Source organism: Salvelinus alpinus, chromosome 12 (assembly GCF_045679555.1).
Source record: "Salvelinus alpinus chromosome 12, SLU_Salpinus.1, whole genome shotgun sequence".
NCBI lineage: Eukaryota > Metazoa > Chordata > Actinopteri > Salmoniformes > Salmonidae > Salvelinus > Salvelinus alpinus.
In genome coordinates, this window is record NC_092097.1 from 25,511,447 (window position 1) to 25,530,125 (window position 18,679).

The 18,679-nt window shown below is 43.9% G+C and overlaps 1 protein-coding gene across 3 annotated transcripts in view; it reads left to right on the forward strand.

The window, feature by feature from the left end:
* Positions 1 to 18,679, forward strand: part of sox13 (SRY-box transcription factor 13) — a 72,117-nt gene that overhangs the window by 20,136 nt on the left and 33,302 nt on the right. For all 3 annotated transcript variants that reach the window (XM_071335501.1, XM_071335499.1, XM_071335500.1), the window contains exons 2-4: positions 14,515 to 14,731; positions 16,732 to 16,846; positions 18,528 to 18,614. In XM_071335501.1, coding sequence (XP_071191602.1) covers positions 14,516 to 14,731; positions 16,732 to 16,846; positions 18,528 to 18,614 — 418 coding nt within the window. In that variant the 5' untranslated portion in view covers position 14,515. The remainder of the gene's footprint in view (positions 1 to 14,514; positions 14,732 to 16,731; positions 16,847 to 18,527; positions 18,615 to 18,679) is intronic.

Genomic DNA, 18,679 nt, shown 5'->3' on the forward strand with positions numbered 1-18,679 from the left:
TCAGTTAATTGGTGGCCTTTTAACGAGCCAGATACTAATTGATGGTCATCTTCAGTGAGATCCAGCATCCACAGTGGGGTTGAATCCACAGTGGGGTGGAATCCACAGTGGGGTGGAATCCACAGCTCTAGTAAGTGTGTGTGTCAATCCACTGCATTATGTGGGCTGGAGAGAAGCAGATAAAATATTTTGTGTCACCAATGAAAGGAGAGTGAATGTCCGTCCGCTCGCTGTTTGCTGCTCCCGAGGAGAGTGTGATCTTTATTTGAATCAGTTTATACAACCATATCGTCTTACTAAACTCTGTGACCACACACATTTTGCTCAGGTCAATTAAAAAATCCAGCTTGGGGGCAGAAAACGGTGAATAGATAAAACATATTTACTCTTTTCATTAACATATTGTTTCTAGCCCAGCTCCTGTGTTATATTTGAATGTGTGATATTCCTCTCTTTCCTTCATTTATTGTGTCCCCGTTTCAGGCAGGCGGCCAAGAAACCCCCATAAAGCATAAAGGTGGCATTGTTAGTTATGTGCTCCTGGACATCACAGCGCTGTATCACACCTGTGGGTCCAGCTATTTGATCCTTATCACACATTCATGTTATAGATCACAGGGGCAAAACCTATATGATGCAAAGTATTGGATTGTTTGACTCAGAGGCACTGTCACCATGACTGGAGGTAAACGTGATCACCGATAGGGGGAGAGGAAGTAAGATATGGTTAGAGGGACATAGAGAGGGAGGGAGCTAGAGAGACAGAGTTAGTGTTTGAAGGAAACGGAGAGAGTTCAGTCTGCAGAGTGGCTCTGTGCTAAGAGAGAGCCTGCCCGCCTGCCGAGAGCATGACCTGTTTCTGCTGTGGAGGGGTCCTCTTAAGTCTGTAGACCTCCACACCTAAGAGATACCTCCCCTTAACCTTACTGTCACGCCCTGACCTTAGAGAGCCTTTTTATGTCTCTATTTGGTTTGGTCAGGGTGTGATTTGGGGTGGGCATTCTATGTTTTTGTTTTCTATGATTTTGTATTTCTATGTTTTGGCCGGGTATGGTTCTCAATCAGGGACAGCTGTCTATCGTTGTCTCTGATTGGGAACCATACTTAGGTATCCCTTTTCCCTCCTTTCGTTGTGGGAAGTTAACTTTGTTTGTGGCACATAGCCCTTAAGCTTCACGGTTGTTTTGTATTGTTTATTGTTTTTGTCGGCGTCATCCTAATAAAAAAGGAATATGTACGCTCACCACGCTGCGCTTTGGTCTACTTCCTTTGACGGCCGTGACACTTACTTTTCTCTCTGATTGGGTCCTAAATGTAAGTGACCGACTGCTTGTTTCTCCAGAGTTGTCATTAACGACTTGCTTGTGACAATATCATGATGTATTGTACTGCATTGTTTAGCTGGTGTGGAAATGTAGACATTTCATGGTAAAATTGTTAATGAACAATTACCTTTTTGTTTTGTTTGAGATTGATGAACCAGCAACACAAAATACAATTTAGCGTGAAGTTATTGACATTATTACATATTAACAGTAACACCAACTGAGATATGACTGTGTAATAAAGTGTTATTAAACATTAGGCAGAGTGAATGGCTCTACAGGGGTTTCATAACTTCCTTCCAGTCCCACTAAGCATCTGCACCTGTGCTATGGTGCACCTGTTAAGGGTTGTGTCCCAGCCACCGTTCAGGCTTAATGTTGGCATCGCCAGCCTTACCTGCCACTGTGCCAGGCCCCTGGTTATAAGGGAACCAACCACTCTGGGCTGCAGATTAACTGCAGGTCAACATGCTATCTTTGCCAGAGCATTTAAACATTCCTAAAGCAGGTTTGATTGTATCCAGCCTGAGATATTTAAATGCTCGGGACAATTTAACACAACGTTAAACAGTTTGGAAATGTTTCTTCCAGCAGGAGATGTGTGTCAAGTCAGTTCTGTGTTTGAGTGTCTCTCTCTCTACCCAGAGGAGTCCCTGCAGAGCTTTTGTCTATAGAGCTGTCAGTCTCAGAGTACACCATGGCAGTGTTTATTAAAATAATTCAGCCACTTGATCAGCCATCGTGTGCTGTTATGATACTGGCTCAGTGCTCTCTCTCTAGAACCCCCCGTCCCCCAGTCCCCTTCAGACCATGTTTGGAAAACAACAAAGACGACACTGAGCAAACTAAAGAGGGAGGGAGAACAACCGAATGCCTTTGCATTGCAGAATCCCCGGGGTGAGATGTTGGGTTTACAAGTTACAACATGTTTGGTAACTGAATCTTTTGTGTCGACTTTTTAGTGCCTCATGGGAAGAGTTCGATTTCAGAGGTGTCACAGATCAGATTCAGCGCTGAGCTTATCTCTGAGGTTTAGACATGCTCCCTCCCTTTCCTCCATCCGCTTTCATCCTTCCTCCTTTCCTAGAAGTAATCACTGATCTGAACATGACTGGATTGGTGAACGCAATGTAGTGGAAGTTGATTTCACCTGTTTCAGAGTTTCCATTCCATTTGAACTTGACTACAACAGTCTTGTAAAAGTATTTTATTGCTGCACTTTAGAAAAATGCTAACTCTGTTTAACTGCAATACTGTCCTAAATGAATGTAAATGTTTTGAATTGTTCCTTTTAAATACATTCTCCAGTTTATTAGTGTATGATGTCATGATAGTCCCAAGCTACTACATTTACCAGGAGTTCAGCTGACCGCAGCCCATCATAACACGGCATAGTTTTAGGACTACCATAGACCTGACCGCAGCCCATTATAACACAGCATAGTTTTAGGACTACCATAGACCTGACCGCAGCCCATCATAACACAGCATAGTTTTAGGACTACCATAGACCTGACCGCAGCCCATCATAACACAGCATAGTTTTAGGACTACCATAGACCTGACCACAGCCCATCATAACACAGCATAGTTCTAGGACTACCATAGACCTGACCGCAGCCCATCATAACACAGCATAGTTTTAGGACTACCGTAGACCTGACCACAGCCCATCATAACACAGCATAGTTCTAGGACTACCATAGACCTGACCGCAGCCCATCATAACACAGCATAGTTTTAGGACTACCATAGACCTGACCACAGCCCATCATAACACAGCATAGTTTTAGGACTACCATAGACCTGACCGCAGCCCATCATAACACAGCATAGTTTTAGGACTACCATAGACCTGACCACAGATAGAACCTATGAGCCATGTTCATTTAATTTGAAGTCTGAGAAATTATGCCTAATTGATTGCACCTACATTTTAATTTATAGGATTCATATAATCTTCAATAAATATAGTACCCAACATCCGATTTGGAACATCATTATTCCTAACAACGAGTAAGACATGAGGAATCCAATAAAACGATCAGATGCCACCCATGGACCCCACTACAACTTACGCCAATCCAGTGGCGGTCGGTGCCGTTTATGATGAGGGAGGAGGATTTTAGAAATGTTATTTCTATTACAGCATATTGGATGACTATCATTCATATTTTATTCAACCAGTTCAACGTAACATCGATAGGTTTAGGCTACTACATGATACTCAAATTTTCCCTATACCCATCATGAGGTTGCTACAACCTAGCCTATGAATAAATGTTTACAAAGTGGTTGCACACAGGTCGAGAATTTGAAGTGACAGACAGTGACACATGGACTAACAGTGACCCGTTCAATACCGCCTTGCACAATCATTAGTCCAACAGTTGCAAACGAGATTTTAAATTGGACAAATTCAGGTATGTTTATCCCCATTTCGTTCTGTTTGCTTCCGTTTAAGAAATGTTTTTCAACAGAATCGTAATGAATACACCCCTGATCACACGTAAAGACAGTTCACTTACATAGCAGTCACGTTGTATTCCCTTCTCTCCTCCCCTCACCTTTTCCCTTCACTTGTGGACTTCAATGCACAACACATCAGCTGTATGTGACCAGGCGAAAAAACCTTTCAAAGCCAAACCATATCAAAACCGCTACACACAGCCTACATCGTTGTTACCATATTAGCTAAAGTAACGTCATAGTCAACATAGCTAACAGAACTAACGAGTTAGTTAACCCGCTTCAATCATGCAGTAACGTTTAGTTTATAGTCAGTAAGAAGTTTAGCAGTTACACTGTGAGGCCCCGGTGGCAATAAATTAGTAAAACGAAAACTAGCTAGCTGCCTTTGCTAGCTAAGTAAGTGAAACTGAAAGTTAAAAAATGACTCTCTCTTGCTTCTCCTTCATTTTTGAGTCAAACACTCACCACATTGTATCCACAGCAGTGCTAGCTAGATGTAGCTTATGCTTTCAGTACTAGATTCATTCTCTGATCATTTGATTGGGTGGACAACATATCAGTTCATGCTGCAAAAGCTCTGATTGGTTGGAGGACATCCTCCGGAAGTTGTCATAGTTACTGTGTAAGTTTATGGAAGGGGGTGAGAACCATGAGACTCCTAGGTTTTGTATTGAAGTCAATGTACCCAGAGGAGGACAGAAGCTAGCTGTCCTCCGGCTACACCATGGTGCTACCCTAAAGAGTGTTGTTGAGGTTACTGTAGACCTTCATTGCAAAACAGTGTGTTTTAATCAAATTTATTTGATTTATTTAATTTAAAAAATATATTTTTATGAAATTCACTGAGGAGGATGGTCCTCCCCTTCCTCCTCTGAGGAGCCTCCACTGCGCCACTCCCACCCCAACAACCAGTATATTGTATCAGTTCTCTATGTCTGACAAGTAGTATGGAGCTGCTGCTTATAGTATTGCTTTTTCATCCTATGTAATGTAGTCCCTGTGAATCTGGTGATGTTTTTTCCCCCTGCTAGTCGTATCTTTCTAACTACATAAATTATTTCAGAACAATCTGAGATGGTGGGTTTCATGGCTTTCTGAAATGACATGTAACAACGTATTCAAATCACACTACAATTCTACATGGGATATGTGTGGAGAACATTTAAAAGCTCTGGAGGCCCGAGACGAGCCCTAGCATTGTCTGAGCTCTGACGCTACAGCATTGTTTAACTCTAAGATTAGATATGGACCCCGGATCTCAACCCCAGATAACCTCCACACACACCTTAGTGCAAACCAGGCTGTCAGCAGGTCTGTAACTCAATCAGATTCATTCTGCCTTTGTGTCCATGGACACAGAGAGAGGGGTGACCAGTTATATGGTCAGGTGCTGCAAAGAAGGACCTAGAAAAACTGCAGCTGGCCCAGAACAGAGCGGCACGTCTTGTTCTTCATTGTGTTCAGATGGCTAATATCAATACTATGCATCAGTCAATGAATCAAATTAATTTATAAAGCCCCTTTTAGATCAACAGTTGTCACAAAGTGTTTATACAGAAACCGAGCCTAAAACCCCATAGAGCAAGCAATGCAGATGTAGAAGCATGGTGGCTAGCAAAACCTCCCTAGAAAGGCTGGAATCTAAGAAGAAACCTAGAGAGGAACCAGGCCCTGAGGGGTGGCCAGTCCTCTTCTGGCTGTGCCGGGTGGTGATTATAAGAGTACATGGCCATTAAGGCCAGATCAATCTTCAAGATGTTCATAGATGACCAGCAGGGTCAAATAATAATCACAATGGTTGTAGAGGGTGTAACAGGTCAGCACCTCAGGAGTAATTGTCAGTTGGCTTTTCATAACCGAGCATTCAGAGGTTGAGACAGTAGGTGCAGAGTAGCACACACAGTACACAGGTCGGGGTTCCATAGCTGCAGGCAGAACAGCAGAAACTGGATCAGTAGCACGTCCGGTGAACAGATCGGGATTGCATGCCAGTCTCTCTTGGCTCAAAGTAGAGGAAAGGCTGACTGCATTACTTCTTGTTTTTAGAAGAATCATTAATTTGTTGAAAATTCCAAATTGTTTGCATAGTCAACTTACACACAGCACTGACACACACTTACCCCACCAGACATGCCACCAGGGGTCTTTTCACAGTCCCCAAATCCAAAACAAATTCAAGAAAACATACAGTTTTATATAGATCAGGATTCTCCAACTGGCGGCCTGCAGGTGGTTTTATTTTGCCCCCCCAAGTGTTCTGTGCAAATTCATTGTTGGACATGACTGTAAAAACACCAGGACATCAGCTCCAAGTGATTTAAATCTGTTCCCAAGTATTCCCACACATAATAGAAAGACTGTATACAAATGTAATCAAGGTTTGAAATTACTGTTTTAGTCAAATATTATATCTGTTTGGGCTTCTACAATTTTCCGCACACGAAAAGATTGGCCCGCAGCTGAATCTAGTTGATGATCCCTGATTTAGAGCCATGATTACAACAAGATGGTGCCGGAGAACAAGGCTGACGTTTTACATATTCCTAACTAATTGTGTAATTTTTATTAGTTTTTTTGTGTTGTTTGTAACTTATTTTATACCTAATGTTGCTGCTACTGTCTCTTAAGATCGAAAATAACTTCTGGACATCAGAACTGAAATTACTCACCACGGACTGGCACAATCCTTTTTTTCCTATGACGAGTCTGACGAGCCCGACGTGAATGACATACTGCTTTCCAGGGAACAGGCCCAGATCCCCGTCATTTGCATGAAGAGAAGGCAGAGAAAAATGGCCCAGAGAACGAGCTGCCTTCTGAGAATTCGTATGCGATCGAATAAACCCCCAATTCCTTCCATTCTGCTTGCAAACGTGCAATCTTTGGAAATAAAATTGATGACCGACGCGGAAGATTAAACTACCAACGAGACATTAACAACTGTAATATCTTATGCTTCACGGAGTCATGGCTGAACGACGATATTATCAATATACAGCTGGCTGGTTATACGCTGTATCGGCAGGACAGAACAGCGGCGTCTGGTAAGACAAGGGTTGGCGGACTATGTATTTTTGTAAATAACAGTTGGTGCACGATATCTAAGGAAGTCTTGAGGTTTTGCTCGCTTGAGGTAGAGTATCTCATGATAAGCTGTAGACCACACTATTTACCAAAGAGTTTTCATCTGTACATACCACCACAGACTGATGCTGGCACTAAGACCGCACTGAATGCAATGTATTCCTCCATAAGCAAACAGGAAAACGTTCATCCATAGGCGCTCCTAGTAGCCGGGGACTTTAATGCAGGGAAACTTAAATCAGTTTTACAAAATTTCTATCAGCATGTTAAATGTGCAACCAGAGGAAAAAACAACTCTAGACCACCTTTACTCCACACACAGAGACGCATACCAAAGCTCTCCCTCGCCCTCCATTTGGAAAATCTGACCATAATTCTATCCTCCTGATTCCTGCTTACAAGCAAAAATGAAAGCAAGAAGCACCAGTGACTCGATCAATAAAAAAGTGGTCAGATGAAGCAAATGCTGAACTACAGGACTGTTTTTCTAGCACAGACTGGAGTTTGTTCCGAGATTCCTCTGATGGCGTTGAGGAGTACACCACATCAGTCATTGGCTTCATCAATAAGTGCATCAATGACGTCGTCCCCACAGTGACCATACGTACATATCCCAACCAGAAGCCATGGATTACAGGCAACATCCGCACTGAGCTAAAGGGTAGAGCTTCCACTTTCAAGGACACTAACCCGGAAGCTTCTAAGAAATCCTTCTATGCCCTCTGACGAACCATCAAACAGGCAAAGCAACAATACAGGACTAAGATCGAATTGTCCTACATTGGCTCTGACGCTCATCGGATGTGGCAGGGCTTGCAAACTATTACAGACTTCAAAGGGAAGCACAGCCGAGAGCTGCCCAGTGACACGAGCCTACCAGATGAGCTAAACTACTTCTATGCTCGCTTCGAGGCAAATAACACTGAAACATGCATGAGAGCACAAGCTGTTCCCGGAAGACTGTGTGATCACACTCTCCTCAGACGATGTGAGTAAGACCTTTAAACAGGTCAACATTCGGATTACCAGGACCTGTACTGCGCTGACAAACTGGCAAGTGTCTTCACTGACATTTTCAACCTCTCCCTGTCCAAGTCTGGAATACCAACATGGTTTAAGCAGACCACCATAGTCCCTGTGCCCAAGGACACCAAGGTAATCTGCCTAAATGACTACCGACCCGTAGCACTCAAATCTGTAGCCATGAAGTGCTTTGAAACGCTGGTCATGGCTCACATCAACACCATTATCCCAGAAACCCTAAACCCACTCCAATTTGCATACCGCCCTAACAGATCCACAGATTATGCAATCTCTATTGCTCTCCACACTGCCCTTTCCCACCTGGACAAAAGGAACACCTATGTGAGAATGCTATTCAATGACTACAGCTCAGCGTTCCACACCATAGTGCCTGCAAAGCTCATCAATAGGCTAGGATCCTGGGACTGAACACCTCCCTCTGCAACTGGATCCTGGACTTCCTGACAGGCCGCCCCCAGGTGGTAAGCGTATGTAACAACACATCTGCCACGCTGATCCTCAACACAGGTGCTCCTCAGGGGTGCGTGTTCGGTCCCCTCCTGTACTCCCTGTTCACTCATGACTGCACGCCCAGGCATGACTCCAACACCATCATTAAGTTTGCCGATGACACAACAGTGGTAGGCCTGATCACCGACAACGACGATATAGTCTATAGTGAGGAGGTCAGAGACCTGGCCATGTGGTGCCAGGACAACAATCTCTCCCTCAACCTGATCAAGACAAAGGAGATGATTGTGGACTACAGGAAAAAGAGGACCGAGCACGCCCCCATTAACATTGACAGGGCTGTAGTGGAGCAGGTTGAGAGCTTCAAGTTCCTTGGTGTCCACATCACCAACAAACTAACATGGTCCAAGCACACCAAGACAGTCGTGAAGAGGGCACGACAAAACCTATTCCCCCCCCCAGGATACTGAAAAGATTTGGCATGGGTCCTCAGATCCTCAGGTCCTCAGATCCAAAAGGTTCTACAGCTGCACCATCGAGAGCATCCTGACTGGTTGCATTACTGCCTGGTATGGCAACTGCTCTGCCTCCGACCGCAAGGCACTACAGAGGGTAGTGCGTATGGCCCAGTACATCACTAAGGCCAAGCTTCCTGCCATCCAGGACCTCTACACCAGGTGGCGTCGAATTGTCAAAGACTCCAGCCACCCTAGTCATAGACTGTTCTCTCTGCTACCGCACGCAAACGGTACCGGAGCACCAAGTCTAGGTCCAAGAGGCTTCTAAACAGCTTCTACCCCCAAGCCACAAGACTCTTGAACATCTACTCAAATGGCTACCCAGACTATTTGCATTGCCCCCCCCCCCCCCTACACTGCTGCTACTCTCTGTTGTTATCATCTATACATAGTAACTTTAATAACTCGACCTACATGTACATATTACCTCAACTAACCGGTGCCACCGCACATTGACTCTGTACATAGGTGGGTATCGGTACAGTCTCGCTATTGTTATTTTACTGCTGCTCTTTAATTACTTGTTACTTTTATTTCTTATTCTTACTTGTATTTTTTTTAAACTGCGTTGTTGGTTAGGGGGTCGTAAGTAAGCATTTCACTGTAAGGTGAAATACCTGTTGTATTCGGTGCATGTGACTAATAAAATTTGATTTTGATTGCATGTAACTCCCTTCCATCTCAGATTTCTCAAGTGAACAGCAAACCTGGTTTAAAAAAACAGATAAAGCAACGCCTTACGGCACAACGCCTATCGGCACAACGCCTCTTCCCTATTTACCTAGATATGTTGTGTGTATGTACTGATATGTAGGCTGTGTGATGTTTAAAATGTATGTTGTTCTGTCCTTGATGTTCTTGTCTATTAAAGTTCTGTATTATTTCATGTTTTATGTGGACCCCAGGAAGAGTAGCTGCTGCTATCGCAACAGTTAATGGGGATCATAATAAAATACCCCCCAAAAACTCTCTCACACTTCCTGCCACCAACACCCCCTACAGGGAAAAAGCATCACTCCTTAAACATTACGAACAGTCAAATGAACAGAGTATTTGAGGTGAAGAAGGGCTTTGAGGTGTGCAGAGGGAGGGGACTTGAGTGGATTCTAAAGGTTGTTGTCACAGGCATTATTGCCCATCCTCTATGTTCAGGAAGTTCAGACTTTACAAAGCTCATCCCCGCCCCCTCATATATACACCCTATGGCTTGTAATCTGTGGTGTTGAGAACTAGAGTTCCCCGTCCAACACATTAAAAGCTCTGTAAAGCCATTGGTGAATGTATTAGCTCGCTCTCTCTCTCTACTCACTCACTCTCTCACTCTCAGGTTTAGAGCCTTGGCTTCTGGCAGGCAGGTGGCTTTGTGTAGAGACATAATGTGAAAGGGGGAATGGGGGGGACCTCTAATCACTATGCACTCTGCATTTTCCCCTCTGTTCCCGGGTCGGTCGGCACATTCCGCTGGCATTGTTATCTGCACTGTTTCCTGCAGCCCGCGGCTTTTGTCCGTCTCTCGCCCATTGTCCCGGCTTCCTTTGTTCCCTCCGTCTAACAATGGCTTTTGTCTCTCTCTCACCCACACACACACACACATACACACACATACACACACACATACATACATACATACATACATACATACATACATACATACATACATACATACATACATACATACATACATACATACATACATACATACATACATATACATCACGTCATTAAAACTCGTTTTTCAACCACTCCACAAATTTCTTGTTAACAAACTGTAGTTTTGGCAATTTGGTTAGGACATCTACTTTGTGCATGACACAAGTAATTTTTCCAACAATTGTTTACAGGCATATTATTTCACTTATAATTCACTGTATCACAATTCCAATGGGTCAGAGGTTTATATACACTAAGTTGGAAAATTCCAGAAAATGATGTCATGGCATTAGAAGCTTCCGGATAGGCTAATTGACATAATTTGAGTCAATTGGAGGTGTACATGTGGATGTATTTCAAGGCCTACCTTCAAACTCAGTGCCTCTTTGCTTAACATAATGGGAAAATCAAAAAAATTCTGCCAAATTGTAGACCTCCACAAGTCTGGTTCATCCTTGGGAGCAATTTCCAAACGCTTGAAGGTACCACGTTCATCTGTACAAACAATAGTACGCAAGTATAAACACCATGGGACCACGCAGCCGTCATACCGCTCAGGAATGAGATGCGTTCTGTCTCCTAAAGATGAACGTACTTTGGTGCGAAAAGTGCAAATCAATCCCAGAACAACAGCAAAGGACCTTGTGAGGAAACGGGTACAAAAGTATCTATATTCACAGTAAAACGAGTCCTATATTGACACAATCTGAAAGGCCGCTCCACAAGGAAGAAGCAACTGCTCCAAAACCGCCATAAAAAAGCCAGACTACGGTTTGCAACTGCACATGGGGACAAAGATCGTACTTTTTGGAGAAATGTCCTCTGGTCTGATGAAACAAAAATAGAACTGTTTGGGCATAATGACCATAGTTATGTTTGGAGGAAAAAGGGGGATGCTTGCAAGCCGAAGAACACCATCCCAACCGTGAAGCACGGGGGTGGCAGCATCATGTTGTGGGTGTGCTTTGCTGCAGGAGGGTCTGGTGCACTTCACAAAATAGATGGCATCATGAGGCAGGAAAATGATGTGGATATATTGAAGCAACATCTTAAGACATCAGTCAGGAAGTTAAAGCTTGGTCTCAAATGGGTCAACCAATTGGACAATGACCCCAAGCATACTTCAAAAGTTTGGGCAAAATGGCTTAAGGACAACAAAGTCAAGGTATTGGAGTGGCCATCACAAAGCCCTGACCTCAATCCTATAGAACATTTGTGGGCAGAACTGAAAAAGTGTGTGTGTGCAAGGAGGCCTAGAAACCTGACTCAGTTACACCAGCTCTGTCAGTAGAAATGGACCAAAATTCACCCAACCTGTTGTGGAAGGCTACACAATGTTTGACCCAAGCTAAACAATTTAAAGGCAATACTTCCAAATACTAATTGAGTGTATGTAAACTTCTGACCCACTGGGAATGTGATGAAAGAAATAAAAGCTGAAATAAATAATGCTCTCTGCTATTATTCTGACATTTCACATTCTTAAAATAGTAGTGTTCCTAACTGACCTAAGACAGGGAATTTTTATTCGGATTAAAGGTCAGGAATTGTGAAACTGAGTTTAAATGTGTTTGGCTAAGGTGTGTGTGAACTTCCAACTTCAACTGTATATACAGTACCAGACAAAATTTTGGGGGTTTTGAGGGTTTTACTTTATTTTTACTATTTTCTACATTGTAGAATAATAGTGATGACATCAACAATATGAAATAACACATATGAAAGCATGTAGTAACCAAAAGAGTGTTAAACAAATCTAAATCTATTTTAGATTTTAGATTCTTCAATGTAGCCACACTTTGCCTTGATGACAGCTTTGCCAACACTTGGCATTCTCTCAACCAGCTTCATGAGGTAGTCACTTGGAATGCATTTCCATTAACAGGTGTGCCTTGTTAAAAGTTAATATGTGGAATTTCTTTCCTTCATGCGTTTGAGCCAATCAGTTGTGTTGTGACAAGGTAGGGGTGGTATACAGAAGATAGCCCTATTTGGTAAAAGACCAAGTCCATGTTAAGCAAAGAGAAGCGACAGTCCATCATTACTTTAAGACATGAAGATCAGTCAATGAGGAAAATTTCAAGAACTTTGAACGTTTCTTCAAGCGCAGTTGCAAAAACCATCAGCGCTATGATGAAACTGGCTCTCGTGAGGACCGCCACAGGAAAGGAAGACCCAGAGTTACCTCTGCTGCAGAGGATAAGTTCATTAGAGTTACCAGCCTCAGAAATTGCAGTCCAGATGAATGCTCCACAGAGTTCAAGTGACAGACGCATCGCAACATCAACTGTTCAGAGGAGACTGCGTGAATCAGGCCTTCATGGCCGAATTGCTGCAAAGACACCACTACACCAATAATAAAAAGAGACTTGCTTGGACCAAGAAACACGAGCAATGGACATTAGACCAGTGGAAATCTGTCCTTTCGTCTGGTGAGTCCATATTTGAGATTTCTGGATCCAACTGCTGTGTCTTTGTGAGTCTTTGTGTCTTTGTGAATATGTGGTTCCCATCATGAAGCATGGAGGAGCAGGTGTGATGGTGTGGGGGTGCGTTGCGGGTGACATTGTCTGATTTATTTAGAATTCAAGGCACACTTAACCAGCATGGCTACCACAGCATTCTGCAGCAATACGCCATCCAATCTGGTTTGCACTTAGTCCCACTATCATTTGTTTTTCAACAGGACAATGACCCAAAACACACCTCCAGGCTGTGTAAGGGCTATTTGACCAAGAAGAAGAGTGATGGAGCGCTGCATCAGATGACCTGGCCTCCATAACCACCTGAACTCAACACAATTGAGATGGTTTGGGATGAGTTGGACCGCAGAGTGAAGGAAAATCAGCCAACAAGTGCTCAGCATATGTGGGAACTCCTTCAAGACTGTTGGAAAAGCATTCATCATGAAGCTGGTTGAGAGAATGCCAAGTGTGTGCAAAGCTGTCATCAAGGCAAAGGGTGGCTACTTTCAAGAATCTCAAATATTAAATATATTTTGATTTGTTTTACACTTTTTTTGGTTACTACTTTCTTTCTTCATGTGTTTGAGCCAATCAGTGGTGTTGTGACAAGGTTGGGTTGGTATACAGAAGATGGCGCTATTTGGTAAAATACCAGGTCCATGTTATGGCAAGAACAGCTTAAATAAGCAAAGAGAGAATGCCAAGACTGCAAAGCTGTCATCAAGGCAAATTGTGGCTACATTGAAGAATCTAAAATATATTTGGATTTATTTAACACTTTTTTTGGTTACTACATGATTCCATATGTGTTATTTTATAGTTTTGATTTATTCACTATTATTATACAATTTAGAAAATAGTAAAAATAAAGAAAAACCCTTGAATGACATTTTTGACTGGTACTGTATATATGTGCACTTTTCGCCCTGTGTGTTCTGTTTGTTTTGTTCTCCTGTCTGGTGTGTTTTTCTCTCCTCCTGCAGCGGAGGAGGGGAAAAAACACAAGTCGGAGAGTTTTAGAGTTCATTAAGGTTCAACCTCTCTCTCTCTCTAGCTGCTCTCTCAATCTGACTACACTCATCTCTCTCTTTCTGTCTTTTGTTTATCTCTCTCTTTATGTGTGTGTGTGTGTGTGTGTGTGCGTGTGCGTGTGCGTGTGTGTGTGTGCAGTCTTTACCTTGTCATGATTAACTTTCCCTGACACCTACAATGTCTCCCAGACTAGAAGCTAGGATTTCAAGCTAAAGGTACAGTTGTGTTTGTTCACAGTATGTCCTCTGTTCCCTATGCAAAGCAGTGGCCATATACACACCCACACCTAAAGTTCACAGACCCAGAGATAGTCACACCTGGAAAGGCTTATGGTCTCATTACAGCTATTGCAGACAGATAAAGGTGATCACGCTCTGTGTGTGTGGTCAGCTCCAGATGTGCAGTAAAGTTAATGCAGTAATGGACTATCTATTCACCTGTACTATTATTCACTCTTTTCCCTTTTTCCCCCAGAATGGTTGAGCCCAGTCCCCCAGCGTTGCATCTCCATGCCAACGGTGATGTCAGCATGGTGGGCATTGGTGTGAAGCAGGAGGAGGAGTCTGGAGGAGAAGGGGGAGGAGCCAAGGCTGAGCCACACTCCTCTCCTGCCTGTGATTGGTCAGGACATCAGCCAATGGCAAGACCGGAGTCTAGACAGCTGACTCCTCCCCTCTCCCGCTCACCCTCAGTAAGAGAGAAACCTCCTCCCATTTCTATATTTTAATCTATTATTTTGTTTATCTAGGTGTGCTGTTCACCCTGTTAGTCCCCACCTATACAGTTGTGGCCAAAAGTTTTGAGAATGACACAAATATTACATTTCACAAAGTCTGCTGCCTCAGTTTGTATGATGGCAATTTGCATATACTCCAGAATGTTATGAAGAGTGATCAGATGAATTGCAATTAATTGCAAAGGCCCTCTTTGCCATGCAAATGAACTGAATCCCCCAAAGACATTTCCACTGCATTTCAGCTCTGCCACAAAAGGACCAGCTGACATGATGTCAGTGATTCTCTTGTTAACACAGGTGTGAGTGTTGACGAGGACAAGGCTGGAGATCACTCTGTCATACTGATTGAGTTCGAATAACAGACTGGAAGCTTCAAAAGGAGGGTGGTGCTTGGAATCATTGTTCTTCCTCTGTCAACCATGGTTACCTGCAAGGAAACACGTGCCGTCATCATTGCTTTGCACAAAAAGGGCTTCACAGGCAAGGATATTGCTGCCAGTAAGATTGCACCTAAATCAACCATTTATCGGATCATCAAGAACTTCAAGGAGAGCGGTTCAATTGTTGTGAAGAAGGCTTCAGGGTGCCCAAGAAAGTCCAACAAGCGCCAGGACCGTCTCCTAAAGTTGATTCAGCTGCGGGATTGGGGCACCACCAGTACAGAGCTTGCTCAAGAATGGCAGCAGGCAGGTGTGAGTGCATCTGCACGCACAGTGAGGCGAAGACTTTTGGAGGATGGCCTGGTGTCAAGAAGGGCAGCAAAGAAGCCACTTCTCTCCAGGAAAAACATCAGGGACAGACTGATATTCTGCAAAAGGTACAGGGTTTGGACTGCTGAGGACTGGGATAAAGTCATTTTCTCTGATGAATCCCCTTTCCGATTTGTTTGGGGCATCCGGAAAAAAGCTTGTCCGGAGAAGACACGGTGAGCGCTACCATCAGTCCTGTGTCATGCCAACAGTAAAGCATCCTGAGACCATTCATGTGTGGGGTTGCTTCTCAGCCAAGGAAGTGAGACACTCAAAATTTTGCCTAAGAACACAGCCATGAATAAAGAATGGTACCAACACATCCTCCGAGAGCAACTTCTCCCAACCATCCAGGAACAGTTTGGTGACGAACAATGCCTTTTACAGCATGATGGAGCACCTTGCCATATGGCAAAAGTGATAACTAAGTGGCTTGGTGAACAAAGCATTGATATTTTGGGTCCATGGCCAGGAAACTCCCCAGACCTTAATCCCATTGAGAACTTCTGGTCAATCCTCAAGAGGCGAGTGGACAAACAAAACCCCACAAATTCTGACAAATGCCAAGCATTGATTATGCAAGAATGGGCTGCTATCAGTCAGGATGTGGCCCAGAAGTTAATTGACAACATGCCAGGGCGGATTGCAGATGTCTTGAAAAAGAAGGGTCAACACTGCAAATATTGACTCTTTGCATCAACTTCATGTAATTGTCAATAAAAGCCTTTGACACTTATGAAATGCTTGTAATTATACTTTAGTAATATCCGACAAAAATATCTAAAGACACTGAAGCAGCAAACTTTGGAAATGAATATTTGTGTCATTCTCAAAACTTTTGGCCACGACTGTAGACACTTACACAGATCTGGTTGTAGTATGCTTATCAAAGGCTGGCTTGCTACAGTTTGTTAGCTTTCTAAACGCACAGACAGACAGTAGGATTGTCAAGCGTCTGCCGGATGAGAGTACTTAGCACCTCTGAACAGATTGCCTGCCGTAATTTGCAAAACAAGTGCAAACCAGTTCTGCATGTAGAAATGGGCAAAAATGATGTCCGTCAGTCGCTCACCGGCGGGTGGTCTCTATAACACACTGCTCCAACAGCAAGTGAACAAATGGCGATCGAACGGCCCCCTTCTGTACAGACTGACAATTGTTCTGGTAAGTTTTCTCCTTAACCCTGTTTTTCCCCGTCCTTGGTAGGAGGTCTCTCTGGGTAAGGAACAGCTTCTCAGACAGAGTCCTGTGGGGATGAAGGGGGGCAACAGGGGGTCCGACCACCGACCAGAGGGACACAAGCACCACACTGTCAGCGAAGGTATGGTACACCTCGTCTGCTCCCCAGTGTAATATGTTTCTGATCATTACATTGCTCTTTGGAGATCTCTCCTGAACATTGATGGAGGTAAATGTGAAGGATTTTCAGTGGATCACATTAAGACTGAGGAGGCTAGATGAGTTTACCTTAGCTCTCAGTATGCTCAAGTTTGTGCTCCTATTCATTGGCTACAGGATTACATTGAATTTCAAATATCTGTTTTTCTTATTTGAGAGGGAGTTATTTGAGAGGGAGTTATTTGAGAGGGAGTTCTAGGGAGTTTTTCCTAGCCACCGTGCTTCTACACCTGCATTGCTTGCTGTTTGGGGTTTTAGGCTGGGTTTCTGTACAGCACTTTAATACATCAGCTGATGTAAGAAGGGCTATATAAATACATTTGATTTGATTTACACAATGTACTTTCCTATTGAAATCCTTACAAAGTAGCAGACCTTGAGATCTGTTTTGAAATATTGATTCAAACGCATGTGTTCACTCACTCACTCACTCACTCACTCACTCACTCACTCATTCACTCACTCACTCACTCACTCACTCACTCACTCACTCACTCACTCACTCACTCACTCACTCACTCACTCACTCACTCACTCACTCACTCACTCACTCACTCACTCACTCACTCACTCAACATACACGCACCCCAGACACATGCACACACACCATTTAACTCTGTCTCTTCATACAATATGGTGGCTGAACAACAACATCAACAAATCAAATCAAATGTATTTATAAAGCCTTTCTTACATCAGCTGATATCTGAAAGTGCTGTACAGAAACCCAGCCTAAAACCCCAAACAGCAAGCAATGCAGGTGTAGAAGCACGGTGGCTAGGAAAAACTCCCTAGAAAGGCCGAAACCTAGAGAGGAACCAGGCTATGAGGGGTGGCCAGTCCTCTTCTGGCTGTGCCGGGTGGAGATTATAACAGAACATGGCCAAGATGTTCAAATGTTCATAAATGACCAGCATGGTCAAATAATAATAATCACAGTAGTTGTCCAGGGTGCAGCAAGTCAGCACCTCAGGAGTAAATGTCAGTTGGCTTTTCATAGCCGATCATTAAGAGTATCTCTACCGCTCCTGCTGTCTCTAGAGAGTTGAAAACAGCAGGTCTGGGACAGGTAGCACGTCCGGTGAACAGGTCAGGGTTCCATAGCCACAGGCAGAACAGTTGAAACTGGAGCAGCAGCACGGCCAGGTGGACTGGGGACAGCAAGGAGTCATCATGCCAGGTAGTCCTGAGGCATGGTCCTAGGGCTCAGGTCCTCCGAGAGAGAGAAAGAGAGAATTAGAGAGAGCATACTTAAATTCACACAGGACACTGGATAAGACAGGAGAAGTACTCCAGATATAACAAACTGACCCTAGCCCCCCGACACATAAACTACTGCAGCATAAATACTGGAGGCTGAGACAGGAGGGGTCAGGAGACACTGTGGCCCCATCCGATGATACCCCCAGACAGGGCCAAACAGGCAGGATATAAACCCACCCACTTTGCCAAAGCACAGCCCCCACACCACTAGAGGGATATCTTCAACCACCAACTTACCATCCTGAGACAAGGCCGAGTATAGCTCACAAAGATCCCCGCCACGGCACAACCCAAGGTTACAAAAAGTAAAAACTCATCCATGTCCTGTGTCCTGTTGGCAGTCATGCCCACCATAGAGAAGCTGCTGAGTGTCGACTGGAGGGAGAAACTTCTGGACAAAAGCTTCCTGGGAGGCAATCACTTGAAAGGTGAGCTCTCACCCCTTTACCCCTAAGCCCTGACCCCTCATCTTTACCTCTCATCCTTTTACCCC